At 40.5% G+C, this 22,788-nt stretch overlaps 1 protein-coding gene across 1 annotated transcript; it reads right to left on the reverse strand.

Moving 5' to 3' along the window:
- Positions 1-333: 333 nt before the first annotated feature.
- col1a1b (collagen, type I, alpha 1b) lies at positions 334-18,681 on the reverse strand. Its single transcript, XM_085285129.1, has 51 exons — positions 18,468-18,681; positions 16,899-17,087; positions 16,310-16,326; positions 16,165-16,203; positions 15,342-15,434; positions 14,724-14,786; positions 14,586-14,630; positions 14,353-14,406; positions 14,005-14,058; positions 13,721-13,774; positions 13,444-13,497; positions 13,296-13,349; positions 13,142-13,186; positions 12,914-12,967; positions 12,707-12,751; positions 12,466-12,519; positions 11,210-11,308; positions 11,061-11,105; positions 10,877-10,975; positions 10,720-10,773; positions 10,514-10,621; positions 10,201-10,254; positions 9,954-10,052; positions 9,816-9,869; positions 9,631-9,729; positions 9,425-9,478; positions 9,243-9,296; positions 9,019-9,072; positions 8,859-8,912; positions 8,701-8,745; positions 8,496-8,594; positions 6,976-7,083; positions 6,607-6,714; positions 6,175-6,228; positions 6,003-6,056; positions 5,768-5,875; positions 5,492-5,545; positions 5,306-5,359; positions 5,047-5,208; positions 4,846-4,953; positions 4,064-4,171; positions 3,872-3,925; positions 3,685-3,792; positions 3,533-3,586; positions 3,305-3,412; positions 2,944-2,997; positions 2,730-2,837; positions 2,366-2,648; positions 2,075-2,265; positions 1,735-1,977; positions 334-1,628 (listed from the first exon to the last, which is right to left on the reverse strand). The coding sequence occupies exons 1-51, from the start codon at positions 18,547-18,549 to the stop codon at positions 1,482-1,484; spliced, it is 4,335 nt and encodes a 1,444-aa protein (XP_085141255.1). The 5' UTR covers positions 18,550-18,681; the 3' UTR covers positions 334-1,481.
- Between the last annotated feature and the right edge of the window lie 4,107 nt (positions 18,682-22,788).

A 22,788-nucleotide genomic window follows, 5' to 3' on the forward strand; every position in this document is an offset into this window, starting at 1 on the left:
CTGCTTCACTGATAATTCAAACTGCATTTTGCAGTATTTTAGGTTTGGTTTCTTAAGAAATTTAGCTAAGGAGCCAATAACTTTTTTAGGCACAAAAAAAAGCTAGAGTTTGGTATATTGGCCTTGTTTTCACTGCTGCTTAACAAAAAGTAGTCAGTGCAACTGTTGTGGAACAGTTGATTTCTAAACACATGGACAAAATTGCTTCTGTATCTCTCGGCCAGAGACCTAGCTCTCTAAAAAAATCCCAAAAAACAGCTTCAGCGTGAGCTATCTTCTCTAAAACCTCAGTTTCACAACAGTTGCAAAACAGGACAGTGAAAACTCTGCCACTGAGTAGACCACTTCACATGCTTTATTTCAGCACCCAAAATAATTAAAAACATCTTGATTTATTATACATGTACAAAATAAGTACAGAATCTCTCTTTTAAACCATGAAAGTGGGTCTGCTTCAAATTCTTTTTTAAGAAACCCTTCGCAAGAAAGACATCAACAAACAACATAAACAACAGGGTGGGAGATGTGTGCTGTTTGGTTTTTGTTTTTTTAGTAAAGAGGAGTTTTCCACAGGGGCAAACAGACAGAAAGATCAACACTGAACACATGGGCAGGGAAAATGATATTGAACCAGACATATTTGCATGCAATACAATTGCAGTGATCACTTTTTCAGAGGACCTCTGTTATCAAACCAACACTTAAGAAGAAAACAATTGCACTGCATAGACAACAAGACAAGGAGTCAATTTAGTAGCACCAAAGGTTCTGCAGGCATTAAGTGGCAATGATTCCAGTACGACAGTGTGAGTTTCACCATCAAACACCACTAGCTGGACCTCATTGAATCGGTAATAGCACCTTTGAATGGTTTTAGTGTTTCCCCCAATAGACTTGTGGTGTGTGACATAGCAAAAAGTGGGGGTGATGTCTTGTTATGAGGTAGCCATCTAGATTTTGCAATGAAGTGAGCTTTTTAGTCTTGCTCTTTTGCTGGTGTTTGCTTTGTCTGCTCAGCGTTCAGGTGTTTTTCTCATTAATTTAGAACAAGAAGACACTTCACACTTTTTACAATTTATTTAACACCAGAAAAATGGTACATATCATTTGTTGTTTTCAATGTCCTTCTGCAGTGGTAGAAAATGGCAAAAGTCACCTGTGTTTCATTGCATGTGCAGATCTGGGTTGTTGTTTTTTTTGTTTGTCTTAATCTCCGGGGGGAAATTTTACACAAGCATATATTATTTTCTTGTTGCCAGTGAAAACAAAAGATTCTTTTTAAAGTGTCCTCGTAGTTGGTTTCGTTTGAAGTAGCAGTCCCAAAAAAAACTTCTCATGATTGGAAAGACACAAACACTGTCTTCAGTAGAGTGGTTTTAAGCATGTGGACCAATGGCAGCCAAATGAATGCATAGAAAGAGGATTTAGAGATGACTGCTAGAAAAAAAAACAACAATGTCATGTCCATATTTCTTTCATTTTTACAAGAAGCAAACAGGGCCAACTTGGACGCCAAATTCCTGATCAGGTGCACCAACATCCATAGGAGCAATGTCAATGATGGGCAGGCGGGATGTTTTTGATGTCTTGTAGTCAATGACTGTCTTGCCCCATGTGCCAGTGTGTGACTGTAGAGAGAAACAGAAAGGAGACATTGTAAGAGATTAGTTTCTCTTTTCTTATACTTGGATCCTGTGTAAGTTTAGCCCTGGGGCAAAGAGAGAGCAAACTCACCGTGCAGCCATCCTCGCTGACACTGTATGTGAAGCGGCTGTTGCCCTCCGCTCTGATCTCGACGTCGTTGGATCCCTGGAGAAGCAGAGCCTTCTTCAGGTTGCCGGTGGCAGAATCCATGTAGGCGATGCTGTTCTTGCAGTGGTATGTAACGTTCTGAGAGGCCTGGTTAGACATCAGGCGCATGAAAGTCATCTGGATGTTGACATCCTCGAGATCAGCTCCATCGCTGCCATACTGGAACTGCGTGACGGAGAGAATAGAAGCACGCATAGTGTCACAGGCCTAATAGTAAAGCATGAATACTGTCCAGGTTTGTTCATTTGCTCTGTTTTCTCACCTGGAATCCACCGGTCATGGACTCGCTGAACCAGACGTGCTTCTTCTCTCTGATGTTCTTGCTGAGGTACCAGTTCTTCATGGGGATGGTGGACTCGCTGGGGTAGACACAAGTCTCACCAGTCTCCATGTTGCAGTGGACCTTGACGGCATCCAGAGGAGAGCCCTGGTTGGGATCAATCCAGTACATGCCTGTAATACAGGGACATCAAAAAAAGAAAGTCTCACGCTGAGCTCACCCTCGTGTTATACTTTATCTAAAGGCTGTGTCAGAGAATTGATCTGCGCTCACCGCTCTTCCACTCAGGGTGGCACATCCTCAGATCACGGCACATGCGGGCTGGGCTCTTCTGGGTACCGTCTGGGCTGCGGATCTTCTCAACCTTCTGTGTCAGGGTCTTAAGGGTGGTGTCAACCTCCATGTCACGATCGCGCATGACATTAGGATCATCAGCGCGGTAGTGGCCACCACGCAGGGGATCAGGGGCCTTCTCCTGAACAGGCTGGCTGATGAACTCAATTCCACTGCCGGGAGGTCCAGGAGGTCCAGCAGGTCCGGGAGGTCCAGGAGGTCCCTGTTTTGAGACACCAGGGGTTGCTTAACTTGTCTGAAGGTGTAAGAATATGGATAAAGTAATGATAATTGCTCAACTTACAGCAGGTCCCATCTCTCCATTGCGACCACGAGGTCCAGGAGGTCCAATGGGTCCAGGCAAACCGTTCACACCATCCTTACCAGAGGCACCGTTTGATCCAGAAGGTCCCTGTGGAGGAAAACCAAATGATCACCTTTTGCCTTGAACTGATTGACAAATTTGAAGGAAAACTTTAAATAAAGAAAGTTTTGTGTCTGTTAACAGTAGTACTTACTCTAGGTCCAGCGGGTCCAGAAGCACCAGCAGGGCCTCTCTCTCCAGGGGGTCCCTAGAGACAGATGAGGATGCTAACATGAACTATGGTATAACAAAATATAGTAGAATATAGAAAATGTGATAAAATCAAGTTTAATAAGTCCATAAGTCAATTTTAAAAAGTGAGACTGATTAATGTTGTATTTTATAAAACTTGATGATGGATGTAACTAGCAACTGTTTATAAGACCTTAATAAACTCCAGTAAATATCCACCTGAATCTTAAATGCAAATCCAGCTGTGGGTAACAGGATAAATGCAGCTATCAGCACAAAGTTTTTATTTCTTCCAAAGTGCTAATGTGGTAACTGTTACTCACAGAAGGTCCGGGCAGACCAGATGCACCAGTGAATCCTCTGTGTCCCTTGTGGCCTCTCTCTCCAGCTTCACCAGCCTCTCCTCTGTCTCCCTTAGCACCAGCTGGACCCTGAATAAAAGAAAAAGAAGATCCAGATGCCATCTCATCATTAGACAGTAATCAGTCTTCTTGAATATGTAAAATTTACGTTTCATATTAATAATACATATTATACAATGAAAAACGTACAGAAGGACCACGAGCACCAGCAGGGCCAGAGGGACCAGCAGGACCAGAGGGACCCTAAAGGAAAGAAAGATATGAACATATGAATTCAGAAAAAATCACAAGTGTGTTCATTTTGTTTAAATGTGCTCAAGGTAGCTACAAAGTGGACTTACACTCTCTCCACGGTCACCAGTTTTGCCAGAGGGGCCAACTCCTCCAGGAGCTCCAGGAGCACCAGGAGGTCCAGGGGGACCACCCAAGCCAGTCTCACCACGGTCTCCCTATGAGTGCACATTTCCAGTGAGAAGATAGTTTCATGCATGTCAATATTATCAAATTAGCCAAGTTAAATAGGGTTACCTTAGGGCCAGAAGGACCATCACGACCAGGTGCACCATCATGACCAGGAGATCCCTGTGGAAGTAAAGCAGTAAAGATGTTCGCCAGCGAAACTGAATTTGTGGGAATTGTGAGTGCATTTTTAATTGTACTACCTGAGTAGCCCGATTAGCCCAATTAATGGTTAAAGTACAGAAAAAAGGGACTTCTTACCTCACGGCCAGCCTCTCCAGTTGGACCAGACAGTCCAGGGGGTCCAGCAGGTCCAGGGGGTCCGCGCTCACCGACAGGTCCAGATGGTCCCTGCTTTCCAGGCTCACCCTAAAGAAAGTGCATAAGAAGTCAGTCCTCTAGATTCCTGTGGATGCTCTTTGCAGAGCTGAACCTTTCTAAGCACCACCCAGAGAGAGAGACGCATATGAGAACCCAAATGTCCAATGTGATCAAATCAGATATTAGCTGGTCTTTCACCTTTAGTCTGTGTGATGTCAGATGGACAAAAGGAAAACTGTGGAATATTTCCCAAGGAATATTGTAATATTGCCATGTCCTTACACAAGGATGGTTTATTTAACATTGTATGTGTCCAAATTTCTTTGCTACTAATTATATATTTCATAGTGAGTTTGCTCTTTGCAGTACTAGTTATTATTCCTTTAGCCTCAGTATTCGACAATGCATTACAAAAAGTTGTGTCCAAACAAATGCTGAAGGTTACAGGTCAAAAGGGCAGAGCATGACAATATAGACTCCAAAATATATTTGACCTAATAATTTAATTGGATAAGTGTATTATATATAATGTGTGTTTATCACAACAAATGCATGCTGTTACTTTGATCTGTCATGTTTTAAGTGATGTAATTAACAGACTCAAGAAAATGAACCAAGTAGTCTAAGTTTTTTTTTTCATCTTCTGGTTGAGCTCACTGTATTGTCCCCTACACAGAATCCCCTATATAAGTAGACATAAAGGATTTCAGACACAAACTCACAGATGGTCCAGGCAGACCACCGAAACCACGCTCTCCACGCTGTCCAGGGAGACCTACAATACCACGCTGTCCAGCAATACCTTGGGGTCCAGGGATACCAGGGGCACCCTGCACATAAGGAAATAATGGTTAGTTATGTTTTAGACTTTCAAAAAACACATAGAATATCTATTATGGACCAAAAGGGTAACAGTGACTTACAGGGGCTCCATCAGAACCAGCAGATCCTTTCTCGCCACTAGGTCCTGGGGGTCCAGCAGCACCAGCCTCACCAGGGCGGCCAGCAGGGCCAGTCTCACCACGAGCTCCCCTTGCTCCATCTTTGCCAGTAGGTCCTCCGGGTCCAGGGGCTCCAGCAGCTCCCTGGAAACAACATACAATGTTATGGTAACATAAAAATCACTGATTGCTGTTCCAATATAACATAGATAGATCGCACTAAAAATGATCAGAAACTCACAGCAGGGCCAGGGGGTCCAACTCTTCCAGCAGGTCCAGGGAAACCAGTAGCACCCTAGCAAGACACACAACCAAACCAAATACGTGATCAATGAAGCTTTAAAACACATAAGCAACTGTAACTACAAATAATCTCATTGAGTTTGTAAGTCAGAGTGTCAAAAGAAAAATATGAATGAATACTTACAGGGGAACCAACACTACCACGAGCACCTTTGGGTCCAGGAGCTCCAGCAGGTCCCTGTTGACGGAAATATTTGCAAGTGAGGCATCTAATACCAACAATGCTAATTAAAATAGGAAAAATATGAATGTTTATGTAAACAGTATATGCAATTTCTTATGAACACAATAATGAATCTACGGTGCAAAACCCCCCAGAACATTTTATTCCATTTATTCTATTCCATTTACTATATATTCACCAGATGTATACTACAAATCACAATGAAGGTCAATCTACCTGAGGACCAGCAGCTCCAGCAGGTCCGGTAGGTCCAGGAGGACCAGCATCTCCCTTGGGTCCACTGTCACCACTCTCGCCCTTAGCACCAGGCTGACCATCAGCACCCTGAGGTTGGAGATGAAAAGAAGAAATGCATCAATGCATGGCTTTTTTTGCGTCTCAAATGTTATCCAAAGTCAACAAATGTGACTTTTTTTTTAAGCATCTAAATTAGTGAAAAAAAGGGGCTTACAGGAGGTCCAGCAAATCCGGCAGCTCCAGGAGGTCCGTGCTCACCACGGTCACCCTGTTGAAGTAATAAAGAAAGGTCATTCAGTCATAATAATGTGCATATCAGAGTTATAAATATTTTGATTGTTTTTCCCCAGGTTTTAATCTGATTTTGAGTTTAGAAAAGAACTTACAGGGGAACCACGAGGACCACTAGGTCCAGCAACTCCAACAGCACCAGGCTCACCCTAAAACCAGAGGTGAAGGAGAAAAAAGGAGGTCAGTAGGCACATTGGTTGCTAATCCCAATCACGTATTTTATGATCAATGACACTTGCAGATAATCCACATTAAAGCCAAAATTAAGTAAAGCACTGAATTTCTATTTAACTCATGGTTGGTCTTATTATCTTTTAATATTGCATTAATGTGGCATGCTATTCATCATGTTTCATATAATTATGACATTGACTTATGCATACTGTAAGTGTGGGTAAAAATGTTGTAAGACTACTAACAAATTTCACTCCAGACATGAAAATTGAATGAAGAAAAGGTCCTGTAAAATTATTAAACTCGAACAGCTAATATTTGAAGGCCAAAACCAATTTTTTGTCCAATCTCACCTTCTCACCCTGAGCACCGGGAGGTCCGGGGACTCCAATAGGACCGGTCAGACCACGTGGGCCATCTTTGCCAGGGGCACCATCAGCTCCCTTGCCACCAGCCTCACCCTAAAAAGAGAAAGGTTACAAAAAGTTACTTGTGTTGATATAAAAATTACACAGCTACAGTTATTTGAATCATTACAACATTTCTAGAGTAATTAAATCTTTATTAAATATTGGGAAAACATGATATAAGATTTCACATGATATAACAGGTATAATACATAAGATATTTTATCTTCACTGAGCTTAAAAAAATTTAATGATGAGAAAATCGAACTGTGCACGCCTTTTTCTTTATACAAATGGGATTGGTGTGATACTCACATTCTCTCCTCTGGCACCGGGGAGACCAGCGGCTCCACGTTCACCAGGCATTCCCTGCATACCGGGGGATCCCAAACCACCGGGGGCACCGGCAGCACCAGGCTCTCCCTGGGTACACACAAAAACAGGAAGACTCACATTGTTATCCAGCTAATACAGGTCACTGGAGCTCAACAAATGAACCATGTTGGTAGATTTGTTTCTGTTATGATAAGCACAATGAGTTTAAGAAAAGGAGAATTTTGCTGGTCCTAAATCTTATTTTAGTTATTTGCACCAATGCCCAGTGATTTTAGTCTTGAGACATTTGTTGTTTTGCAGCATTTTCTAGTTTCTCTAACTCATGGGTTAATTAGTTTTGCACTCAAACCTGCAAAACTAAAGTGAAGAATTATCTTTACAGGCGTGACATTACAGGCTGATTACCACCAGGTGATGGGTGTTAATGTGTTTTTCTGGATCTCTGATATTGCTTTCTGTTGAATCTGAAGCTCAGGTTGTTTCTGTCATAAAAGCAAATATAAATTGTCCACAAAGTCACCTGTGGATGAAAAAAACACCTTTACTGCTACTGTTTTGCTTGTACACATTTATGTTTAGCAGTTTCTTTAAACCTTAAGCATGTGAAGCCATAGACTAATGACAACATGTTGAAGCAGAAAGCTTGCTCTATATGCTCTAAATATATTATTGTTTATTCTTGAAATGAAAGAATATACATACAAAATGCTAAAATTACCTTTTTACAAGTACAGAGGAGGTAAAATCTATTGGCTTTATAGTGTGGCGGGTTACACCTTTACCTAACAGGCAAAAGATCCCTAGTTTAATCCCAGGAGAAGATTGGGGATGCAACAGGAACCCTGCATAAGGATCTACCAATCAAATATGTAGTGATAAAAACAGACCTGCAAACTAATCTACGATATACAGGAGTGTGTTTTTAACATATGAGTTTTGTGATGGTTTAATAGTGTTGCACAGCAGCTACAAACACTAGATCATTTTTATATGCGATCCAGGTGAGGTCTGGGTTGAAAAATGTGTCCTCTATCTTTAAAATGCAAATAAATAGGACTGTGACAAACATTTCTGAACTGAAAACCTTACAGTTCCTTTGCAACATAAATAACTTGCTTGCTACTTTTAAGTCTTTATATAAATATGATTATTCTTGGTGCCATATCCACTCTGAACATCTGATTTTTAATGAATGTGTCGTTTAAATGTCCAGGCAGGCTGGTTTATACTATAAAAGAAGAACTTAAAAACAAAGGGCAGAAATACTGAATAGTTTGCTCTCCTTGTTTTCTGAGAAAAGCTGGGAGTAGAAACATACCTGAGTAAATATGTGTTTAGTTTTTGGTGGTTTACAACTTGACATCAGGTAGATTTTTCAATTTTATTTCTGTGCCATTTCAAAAAATGGACTGGATTTGACACACAGCAAGAAAAAAAAAGGAATCTCAAATGCCAAATCAGTAAAGTTTCTTCATCGTTTAGACGTTTTTCTGACCTACCTTAGGTCCATCGTTACCAGCGGGTCCAGGAGCACCACGGGGTCCGGTTGGGCCAGCAATTCCAATTCCACCACGCTCACCAGGGAATCCTCTGTCACCCTGAAGGAAAGAAGGAACTCATCAGCCACAAAATGTTTTGCCAGTAAGTTGATGTCTACCACAGGAGCTGAAAATGTTTTGCTTCTGCAACAGAGGGGATACTCACTCTTGGTCCAAATGGGCCAGAAGGTCCTGCCTCACCAGGAGCACCCTGAATAAAAGAAGGAGAAGGGAGAGGGTTATGACGTCTGACTTACTGTGTCAACATGAAGACAGAAGGGGGGAAAGCTGGTTCTAGTGTGTCCTTTGTAACTGACTACATACCTGCTCACCAGGCTTGCCAGTCTCACCAGTAGAACCTTGGGGTCCAGGAAGTCCCTGCACAGGGATGAAAGGTACAATGTTTTAGGGTTATCAACTGACGTTATAACACAACAATAGATATGAGAGTGCTGTGGCTGTTGGAATAATGTCTAAAGCCCACCTGGAATCCAGGAGGTCCAGCGGGTCCCTGCTCTCCTTTCTCTCCAGCAGGTCCCTAAACAAAAAGACGAGAACAAAATGATACAATGCAAACTCTGATTCACCATAAGCATCCATGTCAACCACATAAAAGATACAACTATGGCTTCTGTCCTCTGATACATCAAACTACTCAAATGCTATGCAAACATAATTTCTGTTTAATAATGCAGATAAGATACATACACCGGGGCCAGAAGGTCCAGGAGCACCAACATCACCGTCTTTGCCTGGAGCACCCTGTGATTAAAAACAGCCAAATGCTCGACTGTTACACTCTGTTTCCACTATTATATTAATATATACAGTCTTTAATGGTGGAACTTGTTTTAAGTGACTGTTTAAGTGGGAAAAGTATAATTACTTACAACAGCGCCAGCAGGTCCAGTTGCACCTCTCTCACCAGGTTTACCACCATCACCCTAGTAAAAAGAAATAAGTGCATATTTATATCTGCCACATGGGGAAATTCTGCTCTATTATTTCTATTTAAACTCATTTCTATGGGCTAAAAAGAAAAATCACATCCATGACATCTGGAAAGACAATGAGCAGAAAAGCTCTGTAAACTCACAGAAGCTCCCTTGGGTCCGGGGAATCCCATAACTCCAGGCTGTCCTCTGGATCCACCGGGGCCAGGAGGTCCAGAGCGACCATCTTGTCCAGGAGAACCCTAGATATAAAAAAAACAAAACAAAAAATGAAGTTCTAAGAGTGATGTAACATATAACATATGTTTATTTGATGCTCAATACTTACAGCAGGTCCAGCTTTGCCATCAGGTCCAGGGCTTCCAGGGCTACCAGTCATACCCTGAGGAGAACAGTTAATGTGTAAAATTCATGACCAAAACATCACAGAAATGTTGCATTTGAAGAAGTACATCGTCGTGCTAACCTTCAGTCCAGGGGCACCAGGAGCACCAGGGCTTCCAGACTCACCAGTGACTCCCTGAGCTCCCATTGGGCCAGGGGAACCACGCTCACCTGGGGCACCCTGTAATATAAGTTAATAAAAGATCTAGAAGCTGTGATACTGGATACAATTTATGACTTAAATGATCAGTAATGGCTTGTTTAGCTATTCTGATAGGTTTGAATAAGTTGGAGTAAGGTGGCTAAGTGATTTTAGTTGACTAACTCACCTTGCCACCAGCACCTCCATCAGCACCAGGGAAACCACGAGCACCAGGGGCACCCTAATGGAAGAACAGAGACACCGACCAAGTCATTAAAAGGGAAGTAGGTGCTGGGCTCCAACTACTAAGATGAATCCCCGTGGGAATTTAGCACACTGCAATTTCAGAACACTTTGTAGAAAAAGAAATCAAAGGGTTTCAACATGGACATTTTCAATTAAAACATAATGAGTGATGGTGAGAGTGTTGGCTATTTTAATGCTGTTTTCCATAAGGCACACAATTTCACATGGTCGAAGATAAAGAGGGACAAACATACACGCTCTCCAGGGGGTCCACGGGGTCCAGCACCACCAGGCTCTCCACGAGCTCCTCTCTTTCCCTCCTCACCAGAGGGGCCAGCAAGTCCCTGAACTCCAGCGGGTCCCTGCAAAAGAAAGGAAATTTCATTAAACCAAGCATGAATTTATTATCTTGGCAAGATGCAGTGGAAACTGTTCAGGATCATTGTATTTTGAAACTTACAGGCTCTCCCTTGGCACCAGGCTCTCCCTTAGGACCAGAGGGACCAGGGTCACCCTGTTGGCAGAAGCATACACATTTTATTTAGCTATCAGGTAATCTAGGATCTATAAAATAATGACAAAAACATTAAAAAACACTAAATCAATTGCCAACGCACATTGTTACCCTTAGGGCCAGGAGAACCAACAGCTCCCTGAGCTCCAGCAGGACCACGACTACCGGGGAAGCCAGGAGCACCAGCAATACCAGCAGCACCCTACAGATGGAAAATGTGGGGTGTAAGCACACTTCATGTGCAGGACTGAAATGGAATAAATGTAATCATTGTAAATGATACTTACAGGAGCACCCTTAGAGCCAGCGGAACCATCAGATCCAGGAGCACCCTGTTAAAAGAGGAATAATATAAAATGTTGAAATTGTTCAGTGTTTTTTTATTATAACATCTGAGATAGACATGATGGTATGTGTAAGTTGAGCATCTACTCACAGCAGGTCCAGCGGGTCCAGCAGGTCCGGGGTTACCAGGCTCACCACGTGCTCCCTGGGGTCCCTCAGATCCACGGCCTCCTGGAGCACCAGTCTCTCCCTGTGCACAAAGACAAAAATATTTCATAAATCTGCACTGCCAATATTATGTCTGTGCTCTGATAAAGGAGAAGGAGACCACACTGAACATCAGAAACATAATTTAAAGATTAAATATTATATACACACTAAATATCACTCAAAAGACAGGCAATTTTCTATCAAAGCTATGGTGTATTGCTCTTAGCTATACAAGTGGAAAATAAAATGTATTTTGAGCGTAACACATGCACCTAACAATATTATTTATGAAGGAATTTGAGCACAAATAATGTGTGTTTTTAGAGACATAACTGTCCCCACAATAATCCTAAAGTGATTTATCTAGAAAGAAACTTCAAACTGCATGATTGTTCTGTCATCATGACTGTTTTTTTTATTCTCCTCCTCTTTATTCCTAAAATAAATCAGGAATTTGTGACATCATAGTAGGTGAAAGTTACAGGATATTTAAAATAGCTCCTTCGGTAATGGCATCAGGAAGGAGAGGCACCAGAGATTAACGTGCCATTAGAAGCCTACTGATGCCATCTGGTGGTTAGACTGTTCACCTGAAGTATACAGTATTAGGCTAAATACGCTATTAGCAATTTTACTGCTTGGGTAATAGGCTACAATCCATGCTAACCTTGGAGTATATTGTAATTCAAATGGCCTGAGGGTGAAATCTGACCAGTGCCAAGAAGCTTTAGGCATTCAAAGAGCTTTACAGACCAGATGTGTAAGAAAAGATTGAAGTGGGTTAAGCCGAGACCTTTCTCATGGGAGAGGAGAGATGCATGACATTGGACACAAATTTCTCATTTTGGGAAATTCTGTGTTTCTTGAGTTAGATGTATGTAGCTTCTACACAATTCTTACCAGGAAGTTTGCTCATTTTAAGTCCAAACAAGGCATAATCACACAGAGTCCCCGTAATGTTCTACTAATAAGCTACTAATACTTGGGGAGTTGATGAGACACCTAGTGAGGGATTAAGGGGATAATAAGCTAAAATATTGTCATGGTTCTCCAAAGCTTTCCTTGGCTACCTAAATTTTGAGATTAGACTTGAGAGAGCTTTACTGTCAACATTATCTAATGGTTATAAATATAAAGGTCAATCAGGAAAGCTATTATGATATCATATGTACTCTTGAACTCTTTTGGGTGACTTACCTTAGCACCAGCACCGCCAGGGAATCCAGAGGGGCCAGCAGATCCAGTAGGTCCCTGAAATTTAATATAGAGCATATTAAGACACAATGCTGAGCCACAAACATTGTAATAAATTGATTGGAAAGCTGAGGAAGAATCCCTTCATTTATGGTATGAATCTCTTACTAAAGCATTTTGTGGACAGATCTAAATTATAGTCTCGAATGAATTTGAAATGAACAATGCAAAATTCAGTACTTACAGGAGGACCAGCAGGACCGGTGTTGCCATCATTACCACGAGCACCCTGCAGAGGAGAGAAGAGATTACATCAAATATTTTCAGATCCAACCAATAGTAAGACACGAAACATGAGAGAAGAACACAACAATCTCCCAGCTTTTGTGTTGTTTTTCAGTAGTAATTATGGGTCTTTTAATAAGTGACTAAGGAGAGGAAAAGTGCTTACAGCAGGGCCGGGAGCTCCAGGGCGGCCTCTCTCTCCGGGAAGACCACGAGCACCCTAGAAAAGACAAAAACAAACCAAGGTCACAAGAAGGTTTGGCCTAGTTTTTGAAGATATGCGTTGGAAAAAATTGCAGTGCTGCATCTAATCTGAACTGTTATTACAAAACAGTGTTTAATCCTTAAAATGATTCATATGTCAACAACTTGATTAATGGGAGCAAAAACATACCATGGCACCGGGGATACCATTCTCACCAGAAGCGCCAGGCTCTCCCTGTAAACAAATACAGGAAAAAGACAAGAGATCAGCTTTAAATTGTGGTTTTATAAAGATGCAGATTAATATCATTTCACAATGAAATGCAATCATTGTGAAATCTTACCTTAGGGCCAGCAGGTCCAGAGTCTCCCTTGGCTCCATCTAGACCGCTGAAGCCCTACAAAGAAAATTAGCGAGCATTTTAAACTCAATCACCACTCATAACTGTTTAAAAGTGATTTTTTTTTCTTTTTATTACTATTCAGACTCACTCTGTGTCCCTTGATGCCTGGAAGTCCAGGGGTGCCAGGGAATCCACGAGCACCCTAGATGAGAAAAAGAAGAACGATGTGAATAACTTCGACTGCATTTGGAAGGTAGCACAATGAGGCCTGGAAAACTAAACATAATGGATAAATATGTGGAAATGAATATATTTCACAACAACTTGTTTGCCCCTACATACATGCTGAATAACAGCTTTTCTCAGTTTAGGTTTCATTTTTGGCCTACCATCTCCTGACCTTTGCCCTAGTGGGAACCACTCACCTGAGGTCCAGCAGCTCCGCGCTCACCGGGACGTCCAGGTTTGCCAGCCTCACCCTGTTGTAAACACACAGAGACGCGATGAGGAATATGAAGTAAGCTCGTGCAAACAAACAATCAACAAAAGCAATTACAGACCTCAACACATTTAAAAGAATAGCATATTCACTATTTTAAGTGAACCAATATTAGTTATGTGTCCCAGTTAGCTAGGCATGACATTTCTGTATGAAGTGTCCCAGCAAACAAGCATAGACATGAAATAAAATTCTCAATAGATCACTTACATCATCTCCGTTCTTTCCAGGGGGACCAGCAGGACCACGAGAACCCATTGGACCCTAAAAACACCAATAAATTACTGGATTAGCAAAACACACTGCTGACTATTTTAAGCAAGTGTCTGAATATGCTCTGTGCTGCTCTAGGTACAGCACAGGGAATTGGTTGGCATGAAAAAAGTGATTTGTGTCAGTAGGTCAGTGATTAAAACAGGAAGTAGAATGAATACAGGAAGTATTCTGTCTAAAGACTTTCTGGGGTTCACAACCAACTTTTACACTAGCTCGAACTGGAAAAAGGCACAGACAAAACAAGGGAAGGTAGAGGTTTAGTAGAACGTCATGTATACTCACAGAAGCTCCGGGCTCACCAGGCTCTCCAGGAGGTCCAGTGAAACCCTGAGGACCCTGAGGGACAACGAGAGAAACATTTCAGTGTAATAGCTTCTTTAAAGTATTCATTTTCCTGTTTTACATCTAAAGCAAGAAAACATGTAGGGAAGAAATCTCTGGCCTATTGTAATTGCATGGTTTTACAAATGCATGGAATACTTGGACTACCATTTATTTAATAGAGAAATACTTACAGGGGGGCCGGAAGATCCAGGAGGACCACGGGGACCCATAGGACCCTATTGACGAAGGCAGAGAAGAAGCCAATAAATACTTGCACCTATACATAATTATCAAATGAGGGTATTTTGAGAGAGATAAAACCTACTTACTATTGGGCCAGGAACAGGTGGGCCACTAGATTTTGAGGGGTCAGAATATTGAGGAGAGAAGTTCTGTGGGAGGAGCACACAAAGAGTTAATCACCAAACACCTCAAGGTACAGTTACTGTAGTGGAAGACAATAGAAGAGCATGAAAAACTTTGCACAGCACACCATCTTCCCCCCTACTGTTAGGTCACTGTTGTATGTTACATAGTCACTTGCTAACACACACCCTATAGTGTAAAGACTCGTTTTCTACGGTAGGAATAGGATGTTCTGTATGGAAATCAATGTGATCTATTCAAACATGGAGATTTTAAAATAGTAAGAATCCTTTTATGTATCAGTTCAGGTCACTAGATAAACTTCGAGCACTCTTCACTTTGAGACATTAATGTGAGGAGAAGGGAGCTGTCAGTACTCTCAGTGCTGAAATACACATGGAGGAACTGTCCCAGCTTTGAAGTGAAATCTTCAGCACCTTGATTATTAAATTGGCGTTCAGTATAGAACTGAAGACAATCCATGCCAGATAGCAGAAGTAACATGGAAAATGAGATGGGTCTCATTTGTCATCAACAAAACTCAGTCCCTGTCTTGGATGTTCTGATGCGATGATACTTACTCCGCCAAGGCCAGGGGGGCCAGGGGGGCCAGGGGGGCCAGGTGGGCCAGGATCGCCAGGGATTCCATTACCGCCAGGATAACCAGGAGGACCCTGGGGGAAAAAGATTAATTAGCAATATTCAGGGCTAGTTATTTCAATTATTTTTCTTAATTTCACAAAGCTTAATAGCAAATATAAAGGATCTTACAATATAAAGAAGTGATGCAGATGTAGTTTTAAGTACTTAAAAAAGCTTCAAAGTTGGCCCTAATGTTTCTCCTCCTCCTCCAATTTGTCTTTAATCACTTGTGAAGTTTGCAATGACCTTTTGACCTTCTGACCTAATTATCAAAGGTCATCAGTAACAAGCAGCTTCATCAGAAAATCAGTTCATCAAATCAGTTTGTGAGGGCTCACTTAGCTGATGCATAGTGATTGTGTCTATTTTGACATTTTTAGCTAGACAAGAATATAGGAAACAAAACATCCTCCTTCTAAAAACAAACACAACCAGCCACCTGTTATGCACCAATTATGGTGATTCAAAAGATTTGGAACTAAAGCTGAATAAAATATTATTATGTCTCATGAGAACAGCAAAAAACAACCATCTTTGTTTCAACACATTTCAGAAGAAAACCATATTTCTGAAAGAGATAAACAGACCCTTTGTCAGTTTTAAACAGACAAATGGCCATATATATATATATATATATATATATATATATATATATATATATATATATGTAAAAAACTTATCTGTCACTTGTACTGACAGACAAACAGAAGATGTCTTCAATAGTATGAATGTTTTTAATAATTTAAATAATGCAGCACCTACCGGGTCTCCCTTGGGGCCAATGGGTCCATCGGAAGTTGGCTATGGACAGACAGAAAACTGGAGTTATGCTAATTCATATACAACATAATTAGATATAATAATAATAAGACTAATAAAAATAATCATCATCAAAAGGGAAAGGTACCTCAGGATAATCTGGAACTGGAAACAAACAGAAAAAAAATGTCAGCACCTCTTTAATGTTCATAGGAGACACATTTATTCATATTTAAAGATAATGGAAAAGGCGAAAGCGATGGGTAACTGTAAGCAATAAGTTGTCTGTAGTTACTTGTGAGTGAAGGCTGAATCATCCATGAAATGCTGGATTTCTCATAATTATCAACTCCAACCCAATCTAAAACGTTACTGCTAAGTAAGTTTTGCAGTGGAAAAAATAGGAAAGTAGGTATAAGTTCAGCAGAACCCTCTACTTTCACTGCATATGTGGACTGAATGGGAAATTATATAATCATTGCCAAACTTTGCCAAAGAGCAGGGATAATCCATTGTTAAAAGAATTCACATTTAAAAATTTAGGGATCAAAACGTAATCCAAAATGATTCGGTTCTGAATGAAAAATCCTTAAACAAGCAGGCAGATAGGCAGGCAGGAAGGCCAAGGGCATTGAGTCCTTTTGAGGGCAGAAAGCCATGGCTGGTCAAAGATGGAGCAAAAGGGAAAGTGGGTGGTGCCAAAAAGCTAAATAAAGCTCGGAATTGGTGAGCAGTACCATCAGGGCAGATAGGGCAGCACTCTCCGTCTGGAATAATGGGATCGGCGCAGTCGGATGTGTCCTCACAGATCACCTCGTCGCACATGACGGTTCCGCTGTCGCAGACGCAGATCTGGCAGGGTTCTGGTTTCCATACATCCTTGTCGTTGTACAACTGTCCATCTAATGTGCAGCTGCCAAATGTTCCTGAGACAAGAAAATCACGATGAGTTAGGCGATAATGTGATGAGAACATAAGTTCTAGAAGTTAGTACAACTAATTTGTGTTTAGATTGGATAGTTTGGAATTGCTACACCTGCACAGGTGTACATTATGGTGGATGGGCTTTTGCTTAAAGACTGTATCAAATTCATATAAGAGATCAAGGGAGCTAGTACCACGTAGACCAGACTCTAAATAACACAAACACAAAGCTGGCATATTTTACATAAAAACTGTGGGCTGTTATTGACCTTAGAAAACTGTGTGTTTGGTGACTGATGTGTGATCAGGAAAGGAGCATGTAATAAAGTCTAACATCCAGGCACATCTACAGGAACTACATATAATTTGAGCCTGTCAAATATAGAAATTCTGGCTGCAGAGAGATAAGGGGTAGTAATGGTCTTGTCCAACTGTCCTATGTAGATGTTCCCTCCTGAAACATTTGATTATAACGCTGAACGGAAACTTTCGTGGGGCCTACGCAGATGTCTGGCAGTGGATATGAGGTTGGGCCAGAGAAATGGGAGGATGAATGCACAGTTCCAGTATTTGCCACAAAGCGGCGCTGTTACCCTGCAAAAAAACCACCTTCCGCGCCCAGGCTGCTTTGGTGATTAATTGACGTCTAGACTGGCGTTTTTAACGGTCGACGTCAGACTTAAGCGATTTTTCCATTCTCGCTTTTTTTCAGGTAACCGTGTCCAGTTTTACACAGCCTGAAAAAACGTTTAATTCGGTGTGCTTCTTAGACATTAGACATGAAGTTTTGCCTTTTCAACTGAAACAGTAATTTCTCACACTTGATTACCAAAATTAATTCTGTCTGCTCTCTCTTGATGCGTTTTTGGTGAACTGTTGATTAAAGATCAAGTCTTACAGGCTTTGACGCATGCTTATCAGCTAGAACGCAAACTTATAAAACTAGAGAAGACTGCTTTCCAGACAAAACAGATATAAACGATTTGTTTTATCAGACTCATTCGCCTATCTAAATTTGCTTCAGATCTCATGGAACCATTGTCCTGTCACTGCGCATCAGACACAATGCAGCTGCTCCCTTCAGGTTTGCACTCCAGCAGGAGGACGCACACTGAGCATGTATCTGCATGCCAGTGAAAGGAGCAGTCAATAATGGAAAAAATCCAGTCTATAAATTCCTACTCGCTTCCAAGTCTCCAAAGAAACCACCAAAGCGCCTCACTGTGTAACAACTTTCACCATGTCTGCCCACTGGAGTCGGGTATCCCGCAGAGGACGATCAGCACCAGCAAACTGCTCAGCATCCTTTGCTGGCTATCCACATCCTGAGGGTGCCAACGCTCCAAAAACAACTCAAATCAATGTTTGAAAGTGATACTTACTATCATCCTCGCCTTGACCTCTCGCCAAAAGCACTGTTGCGCTGAGCAAAAGCGCTAACCGAATATCCACAAAGCTGAACATGTCTAAATATTAGACATGTAGATTCTTTGCGGAAAAGGGGAATCCTCTATCTCCTCAGACACCACTCATACACGGTAGGGTCCGGTCTGTGTGTAACTCCAATCCAGACCCTAGCAGAAACTCCCTACTGCCTAAACAAATGAGTTAACTTGGCTTTTATATGCCTAAACTTTTGGGGAGGTCCTGTGCGCAGCAGATAACTTGTACATGTTCAAGTCAGAGGCCCTCCTTCATCAGAGAGATGGGCCGTCTTAGAACATGTCAAACAAGTTCACGTTTCAGCTCAAACGTGGATGATGAGGAAAGGCATCATTTACACGCAGGCTCTCCACCGCGCAGACGTGTTTTATCTTCTTAACGCTCCGTGGATTTTCTTAATTGACACTCGTGTTGAGGCGTTTTGTCTTTCCCGTGTTCATCGATATGCTGAGCAGCTGTTTGCTTTCAGATGTGCAGGAAGTTGAGTTCTTTTTCACAGTTTTATTTCATGACGGGAGTTTTATTTTATTTATTTATTTTATATATGTAAAGGGTTCAACGCAATGTTTGAGGAATTCAGCCGAAGAGAAGTTTGCGTAATTTACGCACGAAGAGTAACAAGATTAAACAGGATATTTTGGGACTCCTTACATGTTTGTAGAGAAACATTTTGTGTATGTATATGTAAATGTATTCAATTCAAGTAAATTTATTCAAACTTAAGCTGAAAAGAATTCATTTTATGGTCTTATGGTCCATTTCTTTATTCTTGGGGCCTAAACACTTTCGAGTATCAAGCATCTGCAGGACATTGCAGATTACACCAGTGTTCTGTGTGTACAGAACATATGTGTTCATATTCAAATAAAGTATTTTACATAGATTTATTAAATCCAGTTACAAGTATAAGTAACTGCAAGTTTGATGCCTTCACAAAATATTAACATATTATAACCCATTATGTTTCCCCTAATTATCTTAACTCTTCCTCAATCACCAATAACATTGCTTACAGATTTGGTGTTTTGTTGGCATTAGCAACAACCAATAAGAAAGATTGACACAGTTTGAAAACATCCATGTTTCTGTTTCAAAAGCTCCCATTCCCCAAAAACATAGGACATCCCATGATGTTAGAGATGGAGAAGGAGGGAAAGAGAGAGCGCGAAAAAAAATCTGGCAAGTCCACAAAGCAGTCTGCTTTAACTGTGGACACGTTGCAGCTTCTGCAACTACAGTGTGGCCCAATCTGACCTTTCATTTACTCTGCCTCTTTCTGCTTCATCTTTTTTGAGTTTTGTTTTTTTACATTCAAGCTATCTTGTCCTCCATTAAGTAGAAAGAGTGAAGATATAAGAAACAATATTGACGATACAATGATGATGTATGAGACTCCATCAGGAACTGATCAAAAAAGGAAAAAAGCATGTTAGATAGTCGATTCTGCATTGGGGGAAAATAATTTTTTTTCAGTTTTGTCATCCCAAAATTAAAGGAAATCTTTTAATTTTAAAAAACCTCATACCAACATAAAAAGTACAATGCATACTGCAGTGAAGGTAAGTCCCACGGCTATATACTATACAATATTTATCATTCTACCTGGAGCAATAAAGACAGAAGAAAAACATAAAAACAACATAATAGTACAAACAAGGCCCAAAACCACCATGTCAGCTATTGTAAAGAATTGTTCCTATGGTAATTTATTACATCTGAAATTTAAAAGTTTTTGTATGTTTTCCTATTCATAGTTAGGCTAATTCATAGTATCTGCCTCAAAAATAAACTTAAATTGTAGTTTCATACAAGCTAGTGACGACACTGTAAACAGAATAAAAATCATCTTGAATATTTACAGAAGCATTACTTAAGCAATCAATATTTTTAATGCTACTCTGAAGAAGTGCATATTTACATGAAGACAGCATTAGATAAATTGTCAGGTTGCATAAATCTTCACTGTTTTTATATTTATTCAGCCGTCTGGATGATTGAGGGGGAGTTGTTTAGTGATTTTGTATCAAGTAAACAGATCTTTTATAGAATTTGTTCCTTGTGTATTGAAATCAGGTTATGCACTCAAACACCTGCTAATAAACATACAGCGATCAATTTTACTTTCAGAGCCAACCTAAAAGTTTTCTCTTTTTTAATCCCAGAAGGTTGTTTGTTCTCCTAAGTTACAGCTTATGTTATGCATTTGTGCAACATCCACTGGCTTTCTGAGGTCAAAGATACTGATTTGTGACATAAATGAGAATACTGTATGAGACAACAGAGTAATTTGTGCAGCATATAAATAAATCATGAATTAGAAATGGCTCCAAGTGACAATTTTGAATGTGCACTGAAGGAGCTTCAAGACTTTTAGTGTGGGAATGCTTTCCAGGGGTTGTAAATGAAAATAGGGAAGTCCTGCTGTTAGTCTGAGAGGAAATTCATTTGATAAGCTTTGTGCCTGTGTGCTGCCTCTGTGATTCTAACCTAGAAAATACAACTGAAAAATGTCATCATTTGAAATTTTCTGAATGTGAAATGTGATGTGAATCAGGTTAGATTTATGATAAATCTTTAAGGCAGCACTTTCAAAGAGACTTTCCATGAGTGAAATGAAGTTGAAGCTCACAGGACAGTGTTTAAATAGAACTGGTAATTTTCTAGTGTTTGCCTTGGACTCAAGTTGCTGCAATCTATAATATATAGAGTCCAGACTGGTGGTTTGGGTGGAAGCGCTCAGAGTGATTTTATGGCATTTTAGCTGCCTTCAAATATTCTAGCAGTGCAGCTTGAAGCTAGATGTTTTTTCTCACTGTAAGATAAGATGTTTGAGAAAAAAATAAATAATTAAATGACACTGCTGTTAAGAGAAGCTGAAACAACACAAACTCTCTTTTCTGCCAACGCAGGTAACAGCTTGAAATCCTCCCATGTAAGACAGTCTTTTTTTATCACAACACAGGGAGTGAAAAAGAATTGAATTGCAGCCACCGTGCTTTGTCGACTCAAGGGAGGAAATTCCACGTTTGTCACTGGCAGCTTGTTGAACTTCATGAGCCCAAGATGTAATAAATTGTGGGAAAAGGTGTCTTCATAGTTGCAGCTGCAAAGTTTTTATGTCTTGCATCTTAATATTTAGAATTCTGCAACTGTTTTCTTTAATGAAAACTAACAGGCCTCACAAGGACAGGCATTTGTGAACAGAAACCGAGGGTGTTTGGGGAAAAAAAGATTGTGTTTGTTAAAAGCTATGCGGCGTATCCGTAGGGCCTAGGTCAAACAGCTGTGATTTGAAATAAGACCTATACTTATTTTTGGGGGGCTATCCGAGCACTCACACGCCTCACGGCAACTCAGACTAAAAAATTAATTTAAAAGGAGATGTATTTTGGAGATGTATTTTTGTTCCATTCAGCATTAAGATGTCACAGAGCTTGCGATGCAACTAAACTGTGCATTCCACAGCAAGCCTCTGAGCTATAGCCAGCAACACGTAGCATTGCCTTTGCTGTCCACGTGTTTCTACTTGTACGTCTTCAGAGCCTTTGCTGTTCCACACTCAACAAAGCCAAACCCCTTCTCCGACTATCTCTCACTCTGTCTCTCACTGCTTTCTATCACTTAGTGCCTGAAGGTCTTTCTTCGACTTTTTTAAGGTGCCAGGGGGTTATTTATAAGTTTTTCCTCTTTGTTTTTTTTGTTTTTTTGAAAACTATAATATCTCCTTTGACTTGCTGCCTGACTGCCAATTTGCAATAAGGCCACTATTACTTGGTGTTAAGTCTTTGTTCCAGGCGATTATGACGTTTGTTAATTATTCTCAATTACAGGTTTAAGCACAAGAATTTTCATGCTTTGTTTAGGTGGAAGCCCATTCTAGGCCCACCTGCTTCAGACAAATTACAGGGTATGATGTGGAAAATTGTACAGTAATGTAAATTAAAATCAGTCACTGCACAGTATATCTTTAAATTTCTGAATGGCTGTAATCAAGTGCAAAGGCGAGCAGTAATGCTGTTTGTCTTTGAGCATCTTCAAACTTTAAATGTGCTTATTTACTTAACATTAATGATAATAATATTTTCTGATACTTTTAAGATGATGCAGTATATTTACATTTGCAATGTAGAATGTTAAAGCACTGCTGATATAACAGGTTCGAATTAGATGAAAGAAATATTCCAAAAACAGAAAGCTTTGGAAGTGTGTTTAACATATTCAAAAAGCATCATGTTGCATTCTCTTATATATACAGTATAT

This window comes from Mchenga conophoros, linkage group LG8, assembly GCF_057382185.1.
Source record: "Mchenga conophoros isolate Kocher_MC1m ecotype Shallow Benthic linkage group LG8, M_conophoros_male_GT1.1, whole genome shotgun sequence".
Taxonomy (NCBI): domain Eukaryota; kingdom Metazoa; phylum Chordata; class Actinopteri; order Cichliformes; family Cichlidae; genus Mchenga; species Mchenga conophoros.